This window comes from Paramormyrops kingsleyae, chromosome 3 (genome assembly GCF_048594095.1).
Source record: "Paramormyrops kingsleyae isolate MSU_618 chromosome 3, PKINGS_0.4, whole genome shotgun sequence".
Taxonomy (NCBI): Eukaryota; Metazoa; Chordata; class Actinopteri; order Osteoglossiformes; family Mormyridae; genus Paramormyrops; species Paramormyrops kingsleyae.
Window position 1 is genome coordinate 41,722,269 of NC_132799.1, and position 19,618 is coordinate 41,741,886.

Sequence of the window (19,618 nt, forward strand, 5' to 3'; positions counted from 1 at the left end):
AGTCTCATCATGCACAAAGTAACACCCCATCCATCTCAACATGTCACAACACTTTGTAGAAGAGTCCTCACCCAGTTCTCCGGGGAAGGGCAGGTGCAGCACAGACCAGCGTCTTGTTACAACCTGCTAATCATGGGTTTTAGCACAAAGTGAAGCTATTCCACAAAGAAAGAGATCAGTTGAATGTGCCTTTCTGTACCAAACAGGCTTTATGAACACACACACAAAAAAAACCCTAAGGGATGATAACTTCCATCAGCCTAACAAGTCTCTCCATGTTTCTCCCCCTCTCTCTCTTTCCAAATTATCTTCACTAAAGTCAGAGCATGGTGAACTCCTAACCTCCTTAACCACATACAAAAACTAAATTGCCACTGCCACAGAGACAGCTAGGGAATATGATCAATAGATGGCTGAGGCAGCCTGTAAGTATACTGGAATTCTTTGATTTTGGCACATTTCATCCCACTCATATACGACTCATCTCACCTATGAAAATGACAAACACAGGTGAGAACAAAGCCTGGGGTCAGAACACAGGGTCTGCCATTTATCCATTACCCCATAGCAGTTTGTGAGGTTAAGGTTCTAGCTGAAAAGCCCAGCAGTGATACTGCTCTGCTGGCCACCGGATTCAAACTGTTGCGCTGGGTGAGCGAGCGAGCCGGGAAGCAAGCGAGGCAAGCCGAGAATGCAGGCAAAGGGTTTATTCGGGTGGACGGGACCAAGACACCAATAAACATTAACGAACATTAATGACGGATCTGGGGAAGATTGACTCAGACACGGACTAAATACAGAAGACAAGCCGAAATAACAAGGTTTGAAATAACAACAGCAGGGCACGATCGGGGAAGCACACGTGGATAATGAGGGGGCGTGGCACACATCGGGATCGAACGGAGCGGATCGTGACACAAACTAGACACAAGCACACTCTCCTAACCATGAAGAGCCACAAAGCACTCCCTTAGGTCCCTTTGAGTTAACACTAAGGTCAATCACACACCTACATTTATCTTAACACAGCATTTGTTATTATGTAAATGTAATGTTTAACAAAACATTTAAACTCCATGGCTCTTTATGGCAGGCGCGTAGCCAGTAATGGGCCAGGGCGGCACTGGTCCGCCCACATTACTCCCTGGCCCACCCAGGCAAGTTTGATCAAAATACATTTTTAGTTTATTTTTATTATTCAAATGTATTAAAAAATATATATTCATATAAACCTGATTTATTTATTCATTGCCGAATATTGCAAAATAAAGGTGTGTTTTTGCAGTTTGTTTGTCTATTCTTTTTTCTACTCTCTAAGGTTTAATTATTATTTAAGTAATATTTTTTCTAGGAAAAATTATAGGCCCGCTCACTTTTTCAATGGCCCGCCCAAAATACAATTTCTGCCTACGCCACTGCTTTATGGTACACAGAACTCAGCTAGAAGAGGGAAATTAAAGAATCACAGGTTATAACCAAATGTCATAGACTATGACTATTAAGAGTGTACTCTTGTGTAAGACACCTACTTGCATATAATTTACCACACTATGCACGCATAATCCATAAATCCACACACAAATTAATGCAAAAAATACCAGAGTAATTAAAGTCAAAGGACGTCCACAATATACCATGGGAACATGATAATGTCCCGTCTCTTGTATCAGCTGACCACCTACACAGCATTGTATTATTGTTGAAGAAGAAATGCAACATTTTTAAAAAGCAAAACCAATTCTGAAAGTAGAATAATAATAAAAAACATTATAACAAGTATAAAATATATGGAATGAGATTTAATAAAGTGTGACTGATCCCTCAATTGCTTTAACAAGCCTATTGTTTTATTTAATTCATTTCCAAGCTATAGGAAAGCTGCACGACAATAATTTAGTTTAATAACTAATTCATCAAGCGGCCGGAGCGTGCCGTGAAAACACAGGTTCTCTTTCGCTTTGCCTACCGAAGCTCATTCACCTGCGTCCCCTCACAAATTCCCCGAAAAACGTAACATGAACTGTCACATTAATCATCATATTATGTTTCAGAGTCTAGACACCGATCCACTAGTAAATGATGTCCCCATTGAATGCATATTGACTGGACATGAGACAGCAGAGTTTATGGAGCCACGTTTGCGCGGGTCCCCAAATCGACACGATTCCTCCTGATTGCTGAATCTCCGCAAAGTTGCCGGCACCTTCAAATGCCACATAAATCTCCCTTAGGCAAACATAAAAGTAGCCGGTTACTTGTTTAGATCGATCGGCGGGGTTCTTGCAGTTTTTCATAACCCCAAAACTTACGCCTGGAGCCGTCGCGTAAAACTTAACAGAGGCTAGCAAGTCTCACCCTTGGGGGTGCACCTTTCCAAAGCCAGCGTCCGTACCTGTCATCGTAGCAGAAATCAGCACCCAGGGTGTTCAGATAAAGAACGACAGTCACAGCGCCGCTGAGCAGCTCCGCGATCATTTCTCAAAAGAAAAAGAATGAAAATACGAGGAACTGCAGAGGTACTAAATTAATCCCCGCCTCTGTTTTCTTTCTTCCTTTTTGTCACTGTGTGTCCATAATGATAAAAGATCGGATCCAAACACCGCATTTTCGCAAAAGTAGCCAAAGTCCTTAATCCAGCATCCTTCCCCCTAACCCATTTTCTTCAGCCCGCGCGAAGCGCCACTGACCTGACGCCCGGCACAGCGTACTGACCGGCTTTTAAGATGTGACGGACGGCACCGGCAAAGCCTTCCTCTCGCAGTGCCAGCGAATCAACCGGACCCACCGAATGACCGGACCGCCGAGCCACATGTGGTTAAAGATCCCGGTGCGCATGCGCACTGTTCGTGCTTCACTCGCCCATTGTCGCGGTGTTTGATGTTCTCTTCACTTTGGCGCAACACACCCCGAATATATTTATGTAGCCTACATGGTGAAAAATTCCTTTTATAGAATATAGTATATAGAATTACTAGGTGAACGCATAAAATGCAAGGATGAGTGCCGTCCTTATAAACGATGTCATTGAGTACTGGGTGAATAATGCCTAGAGTAGGCGACAGTTTAAGCAATTAACTTGATCCAGGATTATCGTACCCCAAATTCTTTCCTTGCAGATTTTAATTAAAACCGAATTCATGCTACCAAGGTACGTTCAAGTGTTTAAAAAATAAAAAAAAACGTAGTACGTAGTACACAAGACCGTTTTACTTCTTGTATTTTTATTCTCCTTTTATCTGTATGTACCTTTTATTTGTATCTATATGTATGTAAATATATATATTATATATATATATATATATATATATATATATATATATGTATTTTTTTTCTTTCCTAATCTCATGTAAATATCCCTAGCATGTAAACAATAGGCCTATTTTAATGACGTAGCCGGCGTAAGCACGTAACAGCCTTGGTTTAAGAATTATTTTTCTTTGGTTCTGAACTACTTTGAAATTAACAATTGAATGACACCTGGAAATCCTGGTGAAGTGATTTATAATCCAAATATTGTCTTTAAGTGTACAATTGGGATATTTGCGAAGTAAATGAAAATGAAAATTAGTAAGGATTGGGAACTAATTGATTGTAGGACTGACTCTAGATTGTGTCTGACAATAATGAAAAAATATCTGGCATGTACACTCAGTAACATTTGGCATTGAGATTAAAGTACAATTTATGAGGATTTTTGGGAATTAATGGATAATAAATTGCATCTCAAAAATATTTAAGATTTTAGAGTCATATAGGGTAACCTCTGGATACCATAGTACTCTTTGTAACATGTATTTAATCCTTTGACATACAATATAACATAAAATTGGAAATAACTGGCAATGTTATAAAGATATTTAAATAGTTTGTTCATTGCAAGGTCATTTTTAACTTTTCCTCATCAGTATATGTAAACACATCAAACAGATTCTTTAAACACTGTTATACCTTTTGAAATAATCACATTATCTCTGGTTAGCATTTCTTCTTATTTTGACATATCACTGTAAATTGAGGCAAACCATAGCTATAATTATTAATAATTCTATGGCAAAGTGTTCCATTAAATTGGCCTTGATCAACACAACTGATGGACACCAAGGAATTCCCTTAAAGTTTTTTACTTTTTTTTGTTTGAGCAAGTGGCAATCATTTCTAACTGGTAATTCCAATGACCCAGGGTATCTGAAACAGATGTACCTCTGAAATGCGTTAGGTTTGGTGTTCACAATTGAAGCTTATCTCGAAGCTGAAATATCGTGCCGATTCCAGGAACTGCCAGCAGGGGGCTCACATACTGCATCCCAACACGAATTCCCTATGAACTTGAACACTGACCTGCAGGATTTGTGCGGGTTTCCCCTACTTTCTAGGAAAAATAAATGAGTGAATTTGAAAAGAGAAAATGAAGCATACTTCTTGACTTCGTCCAGCATAGCTCAGGAATGCATTAATCTTGTAAGATTCGGTTTAGCATACTACATTCCCTCAATTGTCTTGTTAACTAGTTTAAGAAATACATGAGGTAAGGAGTCTTCCAGAAATTTTAGAAAATATAACTATTTTAAATGTCTAAAGGTCTATGTATTTTCACCACTTTGTGGCTCAGGATATCATGATGACTCGTTTTGTTATTATTTTTTTTATGAATGCCAAGAGCTGTATTTTTAACAAAGATGAGAATTTATTTCCCAACACCATTAACACCCCCAAAAACAAACCATTTTATAATCATAAAATGCTGTGGCTCATGTTTTCATGTCAGTCAGTCAAAGTTAATGTTTAAACAATGTTTGTGAACTAAAAAATAAAAAAATTAAAATACACACTCCCATAAAAGACACACTATCCGACTGAGTCCAGCTTATTTTTTCTTTGGGTTTTGTGATCTGAGGGGTGCCTCACCCATGTAACCAGGAGGAGAACTTGAAGGAATACGTAAGTCAGTGTAAAAGGTGAGAACAATGAGACACCCATGAAAGCCGACGTCGTATAACAACTCATCCAGCATATGACACTTTCTAAAAGCAAACCTGAATGTTTTGAAAGAGCAGTCACTTCTCAGGAACTTAAATTTGAGACATGTGTTGCCACTTGACTAGTGAATGAATAAACTTGTTAATATATGTGAGTCATAAAAAGTAACACTAATCTAGCCAAGCCAATGTGTCTTCCTGAGGAGCTCAACTTTTACTCTTCCTTTTGATCACCTACATTATATATAACACATTTTTTTGACTCGCTGTACTTGTCGGGAACCTCCTTTTTTGGGACATCAGAGCCTCTCATAGACACTGCAGCACCTGCTCTCTAAGCTGTGCCCGTCCATATCCTCACTGTTTTATATGGCATTGTGCACTATACACAGAATTCAGGAAGGGAAGTTGTAGTGGTATGATTCACATTAATACACAATAATTGGCAATATAGTGGATACTTGGGTGCTTTTAGTTTATCTGTTTGATGCAGATCTTGTTTAGGAGGAAAAAACTCCCCCTGCCAGCCCCCCAGAACAGGATTTGAGCCAAACTCCATAATCACTGTGCCACTTATTGTCTCACATTAGAGCACATGATCGCAAGTATTTAACCTATCATTTTGTATCATCATACTTATATTACACAGGCTACATATGGAAATGTATGTCTGTATTCCATTTAATTAACTACTTCTGCAATACATGGATCTTTTATTCATTTAATTAAAAATGTATGCTACTCCTTGTATTGAAGCTTATTGTGAATAAAGTAGTTTGCTTAAAGTGTTATTGGCATTTTTGCTGGGATCATAGGTGACGTCATGTCATCTTTTCAGAGTCGTGTTTAATGTTAAAAACCATGAACAGGGATGAAGCCATCAGCGGGACTTATCATAAAGTGACAAGACATCCTGACTCACACTTACATGTGTTGACGTAACTATTCCCCAGGCGAGTTTTCTGTCATGTGCTCTGCTCCCACATCTCTCTCACATACAGCCTTACCAGCAGCGGTGTGTCACATGACCCCATGTCCAGTAGATGCAGCTCTTGGGAAGAGAAAGCATGTCAGCTATGCCTTAGGAGTGACTGACTGACATACGATAGATGAACGGGTCACCTGGAGCCGCAGGATAATAACAGGTTAGCCACCACACCTGGGGCTGTTCTGAGTGCTACTTGCAGAGCAGCAACAGATTAAATAACCAGCACAGCAGTCAAATAACTTAAGTCACTAAACAGCACAAATGTAAAATAACATGAGCAAAGGACCCACCCATTGTAAGCATAGCAACATTGGTGTAATCATCTTCTAATTTATTTTTGGAACCATAAACTATAGCTACCTTAGCTTCTCTCCTCAGGCTGTAAGACTCCTAAATCAGGACATGCCGCACAACTTCTTGACTGTTCATTATAGGTTCATTTACATCAACAGCAACTAGCACACTGGACTTTCTAACACAAATATACATAGTCTATTCTATTATATTGCACACTGTACAGATATTTCCTATAATTGTAATGTTATTTTGTTATATTTTTTCTTGTATATTTTCATTACTTTAGTCTTATGCTTTTTATATTTATCATTAATTTAATTTGTGAAACCTTATTGAGCAGTCTCAGGACCGAATCAGGGTACATTTCACTACACATTGTACTTATATAACTGTGTATGTGATAAATAAATAATCTTGAAATCTTGAAATCTACTTTGTGCAAAAACTTCATGTTATGACAGGTTCTCAATGAATCATTTTAATTCAGAATGGATGTGTAGCCAAGTTCATGTTACCGTCATCTCAGAGCCTCAGGGGTTGCAGGTTTGAGCCCAGGCTTCAGGTATTCCTTATGGAGTTTGCACATTCTCCGTATATTGGCATGGCCTTCATCTGGTTTCTCCAAAGACATTCAATGGAGGTGAATCCATGCATCTGCAGTCCTTACAGTGTGTCCCTTAGGGCCTGCATGATTGGATATACTCAGTCTCTCCATTACAGACTGATATCCCAACTGAGGCATGCTCCGTAATGCTGGGAAGGGTTATGGTGCTCTTTGGCTTTTATTAAGGTGATGCAAGCTGGATAAGTGGTTATAGAAAATATATGGATGGTTGAATGGAAAATGAGGAACACAATCCTCTGTCATTGATGTGAAGATGACAGAGTCTGATCCAGAGACACCAGGTGTGAGAGATAAGGTTTTCTCCACATTTCCCTGTGAAACTGGACAACAAGGGGTACACCTGGGCAAGTATCTTCTTGTCCACTGTGAAGTTGTGCTGCCTTCAGGTGTTTCACTGTGAAAGTGTGCTGCCTTCCATTGTATATCTCACCTGTCACTGTGAGTGTGCTGCCTTCCATTGTATCTTATCTTTCATTGTGAATGTATGCTGCCTTCATCTGTATCTCATCTTTTACTGTGAAAATGTGCTTCCTTCCATCGTATTTCTCATTGTTAAATGTGAAAATGTACTTCTCCTTCCTTCTCACAGAAGAGCGTATCCACTGTCCCCTTAATCTCCCTCTGTGATTGAGAGATCTCCACGGTCATCAGTCCCCATTAGAAGAGCTGAGCACACTTACTCAGTATCCATGAAGCATTGAGAATGGCCATTTTCCACCTGAATACTCACACCTCTGCATGTTAGCATCTCATCACCTTCAATATCTCACCTGAAAAGATCTTCAAGCATCTCAGGCTGGGCACATACCAATGGTGTTAACAGAAGTTACCAGAAGTTTGAGGAAAATGATAAAGAATTAGTGTCCCTTCTTTGCATTTTTAGTGATTTTATCGCTCACCGTCTCTTTTATTAGCCGGTGTCCTGGTAACGAGCGAGTATGTTTTTAGCTTTTGGTCTTTCATCATCACAGATTAGCATCACACAGGAAGGAAAGAATAGGCTTGGGAGTTCCACACACTGCGCTGCCTTCTATATCCGCACATGTCAGACACGGGGAAGTATTGTACGTGACCAGAAACATAACAGGCTGGTAAATGGACACATGAATACAACAATGGTCTGGCTGCTCTCAGTGTGCAGCATAGTAAGAAGGGGCTAAAGTCAGGTACCAGGAAAAGAGCCTGAAAAACCCTTCATTTCAAATGAATATGGATTTCAGGGAAGATGAAGGAACCTTAAGCTGCACTGGGGAGTAGGGGGATGGGAGAGGGGGCGGGCATGGAAGGTTTTGTGTGGGAACTGGGGATGACTGGGGCAATTCCTTGAAAAAAATGTCAGGATAGTATCTGAAATATAGTGAAATATCCACTACAACTTGGTTTAAGATTAAAATACTTTTCAGGGGAAAATTCTTGTGTGTGCAGCAATGAGTATGTAGAGCACAACCGAAGATACAGTATATACAGTGCAAAGGCAGTACATGTAGTGGAAACAAGTAAACATAATGAAAATACATTTTAAAAGAACACAAACAGAATATGCAGAAACACTCAATCCATCTTTTTTCTTTGCAGCCTCACAATGTAATACAAGATGTAAACAGCAGTATATTCATAGTAAGGTTACATTTGTTATGGTTTGTTTAACACTAACAAACCAAGGAGGCAGACGTGAAAACTGCAGTCACATAGCATTTGTTGTATAGTTTCATAGAATACCGATAAAGTTTGTTTCATTATTGCATGGAAATTTAACATTTATTATTTCAAATATTGCTTCTTTGCTGTAACATAAAAAGCCTGAAAATGCTCTTGCATCCTCTCCAGGATGTGCCCTGTGATGGATTGGCATCATGTCCAGGCTATGCCCTGTACTACAGACTTGCTATAACCCTGAAGCTTGGGTGACTGCAACCATCCACTCATTTTTGAATAAGATATATGTCATAACTGTCCGCACCCTTCACATGGATGAATGGGGGCACATGTCTCACACACCTCTCTAGCACCTGCTGCTCGTCTTTCTCAGTCCTGAGTTCATCTCTGGAATCAAGCAGCACAGTTCTTCATGCTCGAATCTGTGTCCTTTTTTGGGGAGATTCTGTCATGTTATATTATGGACTTCCTCACAGGCAGATCCAGAGTCACAAGGATTGTTAAATACTCCTCTCATCCTGGTAACAAACTATTTCAGCTTCTGAAATCTGGCAGAAGGTTCCGCAACATCATGGCCAAGACAGAAAGACTGTCTTTTATCCCCAGGCCATTCGACTCCTCAATCAGGACATGCTCCCCTCTCTTTACACTATAGTATTATAGTATATTATTATAGTACTTTTATATTATACAGGACAGCAACCTTCTCAGGGTCTCATCGTCATCATATCATACAATGCACTTTAACTTCATAACTTATAGCTGCATATCGCACATCTGTAAATCTGTTCCAAATCTGTATTATATTCAAAATTGTATTTTGAAATTTTTATTTTACTTTTTTCATATCCTTTGTAGCTGTATTCTTGCTTATTCCTTCTTAAATTATTCCAATAGTTGCACAGTCAAAAGAGTGGTTCAGGATACATTTCACTGCATGTTATACCTGTATAACTATGCATGTGGCAATTAAAGGATCTTGAATCTTGAATTATGTCCGAATGATAAGTTGTACTCATAGTGGTCATTGTTGAGCCCATGATGTACGCTGTGAGTGTGTCAGTGTGTACTGTTTTGCCTTCCCTTCCTGGGCTCTGCTTCCTGTTTTTTTGAGACTCCCACTGGGACCTTTGCTGTGACCTCAGAGTGCAGCTTGGCCATTTTGAAGAGTGCCACTTCTGAAGCCTCCTTCCAGACTCACCTCACATGACCCAAATTTGGCTCACTTCTCTTCTTTGAGCCTCTGATCAAGAAACCATTCAGAGAGATGAAAACAAGAATGAGAGGCCAAGGAGGAGAGAGAAAAGTAGGCATTGTAAGAAAAGAAAGACAGAGAGATGGAGGGAACAGCACAGAAAGTCATTGTGGTTGCCTTCTGACATTTAAATGCAGTTTCAGATCTGTTGTTTATGGCAAGGAGGAAAGCATACTATGGTGACCTGCTTATTTTCAGGTTGGTTTAGACCTGGGCATACACCGCCCTAATCTAATGCTGCATTCTATTTACCTTGGAGGACAGGATTCAGAACTGGGAAAACACACAAGTTAAGTGTTCCAGTACAGAAAGTTGGAAAGCAGTACCAGTAACCCATTTCAAAAAGCAGGATTTCTTGCTTACCTGGATAACTTGTTGGATTTAATTTACCACAGTTTAAATGGCCTTTATCTTCGTTCACTTACATTTAGCCCAGACTACCTTAAATCCAACAAGTTGTCTGCTTAAGCAAGAAATCCTGCTTAATTAAATGGGTCCCAGTTCTAGCCATTCTTGCAATTGTTAGCCATTGTAAGCAATATCAGTGGATAACAACACATGAAAAGCTACTACTTGTTTTCAGTATGTTTGCAGTAAATGCATTAATTTACTTTTGCACGCACTATAACAATATGACAGGGGCTTCTTGCAAGATTACATTTGATAATAACTTATGTTCCCTGGAAGACATAAATTTGCAGGAATCATGGTTGATAGGGCCACAGAAAAGCTCCATAGCACAAATGAACAATGGCATATGAAATTAATTCATTTGTATTTACAGCATCTAATTTATGAGAGTTAGGGCAAGAATCAAAGGCAAGAGGCAGTTACTAATTGGCAAGGGGACACACACTTTGTAATGAGACTTAAACAATGACACATCCTAATTAGTAATTGGACACATGTAAGCCCTGCATACTCAATGATGAGGCCTGTACAGTAAGATGTGCTCTTGCTCTAGTCCACTGCTGCTGAGGGATAATCAGGATATGAATGAGAGGAAAGAGGCAGTTACTAATTGTGTTGTGGCCGGGCAGGGAGGAAGGAAGGATGATCCATGGTGTGCCTTGCCAGATCAGGGGTTTTATTGAAAAGACAAGACAGACCACAAATGGGTCAAACCAAGGCAGGTAGAAAACAAGAACTACAAGCTATATCTAAACACAATGCAAAAAATGACACCAAATATGTATGGGAAAACACAGAAAAGGAAGCAAGAAAGCAGCAAACTGGAACTAAGGGTAGGAACTTAAATACACATGATAATCACTAGCGGGAGACAGGTGTGGGCTCTTAATAATTACACAATAGGAGTTAGGAACAGGTGAAGGAGATTTAGCAGACATTAAGCACTTCAAACACTAGGACAACTAATATAATTAACGCTCGTTGGAGTTTTACTTACAAAAAATTGGATTTTAGATCTGATTTTTTTGGTCCCACCTGCTTGGACCCATGTCCTCTACAATCCAATTGCTTCTTCTTATACACAGTTCTGAACATCCATAAGTCCTTGATGATATATTTATGGTATTTATGTGGACACTCAGCACTCAGTCTTGTGCACCTATTAACAAGTGATGCACAACCACAGACCTGCATATCACACCATGTATGCATTATGTAATAAAACCACATTATGTAATAACTCGACAAAGTGTGAATGAAGACATCCATTTTGGTTATTACATAACACACTTTATTATTAGATTTTCATCACAAAAAACTACAACTTTCACTTGAATTAATCACTGCAACATGTAATCATTTATTGCAAAACATGGGCAAAATTATATACTAATAGCATTCGAGCTATCTATTACAAAATGGCAGATTATTACAAAATATGGGTATTATTGCATAATGAAGTGAAAAATTGTGACATTTTGTCAAGTTATTGTATAATGCAGTGTTACTACATAATACATCATTACAAGGAAATGGGGCTTCTGAAATGCTGCTCACTCAGAAGAACTCTCATGCCTTGTTATACAAAGGTGGTATAAGAGGGGGCACACAGCTGGGAGAACATGAGAACATACACAGTGGTGTTCTTTATTATAACCCATCAATGAAGCTGATATCAAAGACGGCTGCGAGACAGCTGGTGCCTCCCCTGCGGGCAGCCATTCCTGCTCTGTGGAGATTCATCTACTCTCTCAGACGCCTACATTTCAGCCCAGCTGGTTTAAATTGCCCTTCAGTGACTAAAGTTAACATAAACCAGCTGAGTGTCATTAAGCAGAGAGGTGTTTATTGGTTTGATAATCAATCTTCATTGTCGAGGATAAGCAGCAAAATTAAACCCCATGTGCTTACTCTAGCCTTCAATGCCTTACACAATCCCTTCGAAAATGCTGGCATCCTTCAGTTCCTCATCATCATGTTGGCTCTACTGCTGTATTTCCTTCATTGCTGATTGGCTCAGATTTGGATTATCTTACATGTTACATGGTGTCACTTGGGCTTCTGGATGATCTGTTGTCTTTTGCACTTAGTTCCTAGCCTCCTGGACTCCTTTGGTGTTATTTGAATGAATAGTTTTGTGATATTGGTTGTCTTGCACTGCCCTGTGTTTTTATTTCACATCATCTTTGAGGCATTTCAGTACAAAATCCATCATTTACAATGGACAGATACTTTGGAAAAATGCTATGCTTTTCAAAGGCCACCCTTTAACATCAATACTGAATGTCTTCTAAATATTACAATAGCCTACTTATGTTATTTAATAGGTTTCTTCATAGCTAAAAGCTATGACTGGTATATTGTGATGTGTCAAATACATCTTATTTCTATATTTCAGAATATTAAACAAAAGCAGAAATCTGGAAAACATTTTGAAATGAGTAGTCTTTGTGTCATGGAGGAAATAGCAGAGAGGAAACATCAGAATATTGGGAAAACAAAAAATGCACTTTAAAAATTCCAGTACAGTTGACTGTAACTATTTAAAAGCAATAAACAAAAGCATACAATAGAGTAGGAGGTTATGAAAGGTGCCATATAGCAAGGCAGTGATGTTGTAAGGCAACTCATCCAAGGGGAACTCCATTGTAGAAGAAGATTCTTGGCTACATTTAACAGGATCTCACTGAAGGAACAGATCGACCAAGATAACATTCAGCAGAATTTCATTAGAGGACCAGGCTCTCAGAATTTATATTCAACAGGATCTCATTCAAGGAAGCAAATCATCACAGGTGACCATCATGAACATGTCACACTGGACAAGCAGATCACAAAACTTGACATTACATGATTTGAGGAACAACAGTACTCCAGAAAAAAAAAACATTAATGAAGGAACGGGTGATCAAAGCATAGGATTGTCTTATAAATGTCTTATATTTGTCTTCCTTTTCCACCAAGTCGTGCGCTGCGACTCCTTTCGAAAATATCCAGGGTGCCCTGTGAGATGAAATTTCCTTTGAATTAGGAAATCATTCCGTATGGAAAATCTAGCAAATTTCAACTCCAGGTAAATACTGTGAACATATCGGAGAGAGCATGAAAAGTGATACACAAATTGAAAGTGAAAAATATTCTGACGTTCAATATTCTGGTGGTCTTCCATTACTTAAACTTTTTTCCATGAGGGTGCACAGTGAGGTCTGTTTTTACTTAACAGTAGAACATAAATCAAAGCCCTCTGGACATTATCACTGAAATAAACATTTATTTTACCTGATGCTCAAGTTTAGTCTCCATACAAAGAGTGTTACATATCACAGTCCTGTAAAACGTATTGAAAACAGCAAATGGTCACACTGCTGTTTCCCAAATGAATCCCACCCCTCAAACAGATAATAATGTTAACCTGGCCCAGGGCACTGTGTGTTACTGTGGGGGTAAAAACATCTTTTTACCGGACCAGATATCCTGTGTATATATAAGGTTTGAACGCTAATATCAGAAGTTGAACCGTGAACGCTGACCTAATATAAATTGTACGCGCCAGGAAATGAGTCATATTACGAGGTAAATTAACTGAAAACCAGTTATCACTGCTTTACGTGATATTCGGGAAAAATAGCAGATTACGCATCGGGACTGCCTGGGATACAAACGTCATGTGTGTAACTAAAGTCTTCAGCCAATAAGAGCAAAGGTATGTCGTCACGGAGGCGGTTTCAGTTTGTGCAGCCATGATCAGAATGCGTTGCTTTAAGCCAGTGCTGAAAGCAAGTCGAGCGCACCCAATGACCGGACTGGGGAAACAAACTGAAACGCGGACCTAATACAGAGGACTAATGACAACAACCAGAAACAGCTGACACGGGGGTTTCCACACGGGGTTAACGAGGGGGCGTGGCACATGGAAAGAGCAGACGATCTGGGCAGGACACATTGTTTGGATACATTTATTTGGACACATTGTTTGGACACATTTAAGTTCGAGAACCGAGGTGCCACTGTATGTATATATATATATATATATAAATATATAAATATAAAAATATATATATAAAAAAATATAAATATATATATATAAATATATAAATATATATATATATATATGTATATATATATATATATATATGTATGTATATACATATACACTCACCTAAAGGATTATTAGGAACACCACACTAATACGGTGTTTGACCCCCTTAACTGCCTTAATTCTACGTGGCATTGATTCAACAAGGTGCTGAAAGCATTCTTTAGAAATGTTGGCCCATATTGATAGGATAGCATCTTGCAGTTGATGGAGATTTGTGGGATGCACATCCAGGGCACGAAGCTCCCGTTCCACCACATCCCAAAGATGCTCTATTGGGTTGAGATCTGGTGACTGTGGGGGCCATTTTAGTACAGTGAACTCATTGTCATGTTCAAGAAACCAATTTGAAATGATTTGAGCTTTGTGACATGGTGCATTATTCTGCTGGAAGTAGCCATCAGAGGATGGGTACATGGTGGTCATAAAGGGATGCACATGGTCAGAAACAATGCTCAGGTAGGCCGTGGCATTTAAACGATGCCCAATTGGCACTAAGGGGCCTAAAGTGTGCCAAGAAAACATCCCCCACACCATTACACCACCACCAGCAGCCTGCACAGTGGTAACAAGGCATGATGGATCCATGTTCTCATTCTGTTTACGCCAAATTCTGACTCTACCATTTGAATGTCTCAACAGAAATCGAGACTCATCAGACCAGGCAACATTTTTCCAGTCTTCAACTGTCCAATTTTGGTGAGCTCGTGCAAATTGTAGCCTCTTTTTCCTATTTGTAGTGGAGATGAGTGGTACCCGGTGGGGTCTTCTGCTGTTGTAGCCCATCTGCCTCAAGGTTGTGCGTGTTGTGGCTTCACAAATGCTTTGCTGCATACCTCGGTTGTAACGAGTGGTTATTTCAGTCAAAGTTGCTCTTCTATCAGCTTGAATCAGTCGGCCCATTCTCCTCTGACCTCTAGCATCAACAAGGCATTTTCGCCCACAGGACTGCCGCATACTGGATGTTTTTCCCTTTGCACACCATTCTTTGTAAACCCTAGAAATGGTTGTGTGTGAAAATCCCAGTAACTGAGCAGATTGTGAAAAACTCAGCAATTCACCCTAGCATGCGGTCAATCAATTTCTGAGCCAAATCCTGACTGATGACAGCCCGTTCTTGTATAATCAATATTTGGAGTTTGTCAGAATTTGTGGGTTTTTGTTTGCCGACCCACCATTTGATGATTAACCACAGTGGGATTAAGGTCTGGGGAGTTTCCTAAAATATCGATGTTTTATTCCCCAAGCCACTTAATTATCATTTTTGCCTTATGGCACGGTGCGCCATCATGCTGGGAAAGGTATTCTTTGTCACCAAACTGTTCTTTTGATGGTTGGAAGATGTTGCTCTCAGGGGATGTTTTGGTACCATTCTTTATTCATGGCTGTGTTCTTAGGCAAAATTGTGAGTGAGCCCACTCCCTTGGCTGAGAAGCAACCCCACACATGAATGGTCTTTACTGTTGGCATGACACAGGACTGATGGTAGTGCTCACCTTTTCTTCTCTGGACAGCCCTTTTTCTGGATCCCCCAAACAATCGGAAAGAGGATTCGTCAGAGAAAATGACCATGCCCCAGTCTTCAGCAGTCCAATCCCTATACTTTATGCAGAATATCAGTCTGTCCCTGATGTTTTTCTTAGAGAGAAGTGGCTTCTTTTGCTGCCCTTCTTTACACCAGGCCATCCTCCAAAAGTCTTTGCCTCACGTTGTGTGCAGATGTACTCATCCCTGTCTGTTGCCAAATCTGAGCAAGCTCTGCACTGGTGGTGCCCTGATCCCGCAGCTGAATCAACTTTATAAGATGGTCCTGGTGCTTGCTGGACTTACTATCTTCCTCTGCTGTCGGGGGAGCTTTGAAAACTCCACATTTCGGTGGCAGCACTCTCTGAGGTATGCAGACCGGGAAGTGGCCAGATTTTGGTCTGGTCGGTCTGATGGCTACCATACTCAGCTCTAGTGGATCAGCCAATCCACTAGAGTTGTTGCTCTAGTGGATCAGCTCCTCCCGATGGTGTCTGATGTCACTCCTTTCAACAAGCGCATTATGAGACTCAGACTAAGGCGCTTCTTGGGTGTCTTGTCTGTTGTCTCAGTGTATGCTCCAACCACGGTGAGTGATGTCTTGTTGAGGGAGATATTTTACTTGCAACTTCTCTCGGTGGTTGAAGGATGCCCATGAGGTGACACTCCTCTGGTCATGGGTGACTTCAGTGCAACCACTGGTACTGACAGGGCTGGCTATGAGGATCGTGTAGTCCCCATGGGTCTGGAGACTGGGGTGAAAGTGACTTGTGAAAGGTCAGGAGCTGCGGGTTGCTGGATCCTGGTTCCAACACTCTGAGCCACATCGACTTGCTACTCCAATACTGGTGGTGCAGTGAAGGAGATCGATCATATCCTCGTGGGCAGATTGTAGAGGCTCCTGCAGAACTGCAGGGTCTACAGAAGTGCCCAGTTTGTGAATTCACAGACTTCTTGTTGCTACTCTGAAGATTCAGCTTAGATCCAGTAGGCTACCACCTACTAGGAGAATGAGGCTGGACTTGGCAAGACTCCAAGATCAAGCTGTTTCTGATGAGTTTGCATGCAGTTTGTGTGAGGAACTTGCAGACTTTGGTGCGACTGCTGACTCTAATGTGATGTGGGAGACCCACCGTGATAAGACCCTGAAAGTTGCCGAGGGTTGTGTTGGTGTTGCCAGTGTTCCCAGAAGGAGGTGTTTCATCTCACAGGGCACCCTGGATATTTTCGAAAGGAGTCGCAGCACACGACTTGGTGGCAACTCCAGTCTGTACCGGGAACTGAGAAGGACAGGTGTGGGGGCTCTGAGGGCAGATAATGACCCACTGGACCAGCTACTTTGAGCAGCTGTTTAAAGCAGACCCACCAGCTAGGATGTTGGACATCTCTGGGTGCTCGGTTCTCAGAGCTGATCCTCCAATCAGCTGTGAACCATCCAATCTCACTGAGATGCACGGGTGGTGAATCAGCTGCGGGGAAGGGAAGACCACAGGGATCTGTGGTTTCCAGGGTGAACTTCTCCAGGCAGGTGGTAAGGTTGTCCTCCTGGCATTGCAGGCAATCTATGCTTCCATTTGGGAGTCAGGCGTCATCCCAACTGACTGGAAAATGTGACTTTCTGGAATGGGAAGGGTGATCGCCTGGACTGCAGCAACTACAAGTTGATAACACTGCTTTCAGTGCCGGGTAAGGTCCTTGCTAGGGTCATCCTTAACAGGATCTGTGACCACTTGCTTGCCTGTCAGTGACCGGAGCAATCTGATTTTATGCCTAAGTTGTCTGCCTGAAGGCACTGAAGGTTCTCATCAAGTGCAAGCACAAATATCGGCTGAGGTTCTTTGCAGCCTTTGTTGATTTTCATAAAGCATTCCAGTCGATTGATCAAGTTGCCCTGTGGGACATCCTTAGACTTCACGGAATCCCCCCGAAGTTGCTGGATGTCATGGCCGGCCCATACACTGGTACTGTGAGTGCTGTGCAGAGTGGAGGGACAACCTCCGTGTTCTTCCAAGTTGATTCTGGGGTTTGCCAGGGGTGTGTTCTTGCTCCTACTCTGTTCAATGCTTGTATGGACTGGGTGTTGGGCAGGGTCGTGGGGTCCAGTAGCTGTGGGGCGTCTGTTGATAAAGAAAGATTTACTGATCTTGACTTTTCCTATGATGCTGTGATCTTAGCAGAGTCAATGGAGGCTCTGATTGGGGCTCTCGAGAGACTGAGACTGAGACAATCTGAGTGTCTGGAATTGCAGGCGTCCTGGATATAGACCAAGATCCAGGGCCGGTATGCATACAACTTCCTAAGAATGGTCTTAAGAATGGTCGTACACTTTGAGTTAAAAAAATCTTAGCAAAAAGTAGGACCTAAGACCTATTGTATAAAGCTGCTAAAAGTAACTTTCAGCAAAGTCTAAGCCCAATTCCTAAGTGCTGACGGAGCCAGAATTTAAGTGTCGTGAAATGAGGACTACAAATAAAATCCAGATCCAAATACTGAGTTCAACCAATAGAGGAGGTGCACGGTGAATATATTAGTGACATTAAACCGTTAATGTAGAGCTTTATACAACATACCTTTTTGTGATCATACCTTTAATTGGTTGTACGAAAATCTACCTAGCACATCACCAATCAATTTCCACTAATAGATGCACATGTAGTATAAATTATGGGTCAAACGCAAAACTCATAGCAAGACATTGGATCCTAAAAGAAAACCAAACTGGACGACAAACAAAACGGTTCTTTTGGCACAGTTGGTGCTTAAATGGAAGGAGGTAGTGCGACAAAAGTTTGGCCCAGCTGTTACAAGCACGGACAAAAAATGCTTAGGAGGCTCGGACAAGGCATTCAGCAGAGTCAACAGATCTACGCACATTCCCTTTATAAATCCCAATGAGCGTGAAATTTAACGTACGTGAACGAGCCCACAGCCACCCCCCCGACCCGCCCATAATTATGTATATTTGCATATGTAAATCTGTATAAATGCCTGCTTTGTTCTATGTTTTTCTTAAACAACAATGAATAAACCACGTGGGAAAAAGAAGTATTTCAGTGAGTGTGAAGTGGAGGTCATGTTAACAGAAATCGAGAAAAGAAAAGTGATATTATTTGGTGGTATAAGTGGCATCAGCAATAAACGAAAGTTGACGGAGTTGCACAGCGTGGCAGAGTCAGTTAAAAGTGTTGGTTCCGAAAATGGCACGGTGGCCGAAGTTAAAAAGAAGTGGTCGGACATTAAAATCGACGTGAAAAAACGAGCGGCCGCTCACCGTAAGAGTCTTAAAAGCACAGGCGGAGGTTGCAGAATTCCCGGTATCACACCCTTTGAGCAACTATAGTTGCTGCGATGATTGGGGATTTTATCGGGTGAGGGGGACGCCGATGTCAGCGCGTGTGAGTTTTTCTCGTACCATACTTGTTTGAATTACTTGCATGTTTATGAATAACACGTAGGGCGCAGATGCGGTGTTACTTTAGTTTATTCTGTTTGTTTATTCTTACAGACAATAGTACAAGAGGTGCCCCCAGTGCATTAATACAGTACATTAATAAAGTGAAAGTGCTTTCTATTTACATAAGCATAAGCAAATTCGTTCTCTGAAGGTGACTTTATAGCAATGTGCGCGCAGTCGATAATTCGACTACATTTGGAAAACCGGACATCGCTGCGAATTGCGCTTTAATGTTTGCCTGTTCACCCACAGTGTAGGGAAAATTTATATATCTCGATGACAAGCGGATTATGCCATCCCATACAGCTGGCATGGCACAACTCAGTGATGACTGAG

At 40.9% G+C, this 19,618-nt stretch overlaps 1 protein-coding gene across 3 annotated transcripts in view; it reads right to left on the reverse strand.

The window, feature by feature from the left end:
• The window catches only part of LOC111843359 (protein O-mannosyl-transferase TMTC2-like), a 220,805-nt gene extending 217,983 nt beyond the window's left edge, over positions 1-2,822 (reverse strand). Inside the window, exons 1-2 of one of the 3 annotated variants that reach the window (XM_072710313.1) lie at positions 2,688-2,822; positions 2,393-2,477 (exon numbers count right to left, since the gene is read on the reverse strand). In XM_072710313.1, coding sequence (XP_072566414.1) covers positions 2,393-2,475 — 83 coding nt within the window. In that variant the 5' untranslated portion in view covers positions 2,476-2,477; positions 2,688-2,822. The other 2 variants (XM_072710312.1, XM_072710315.1) reach the window with 2 other exon arrangements.
• Positions 2,823-19,618: the final 16,796 nt, after the last annotated feature.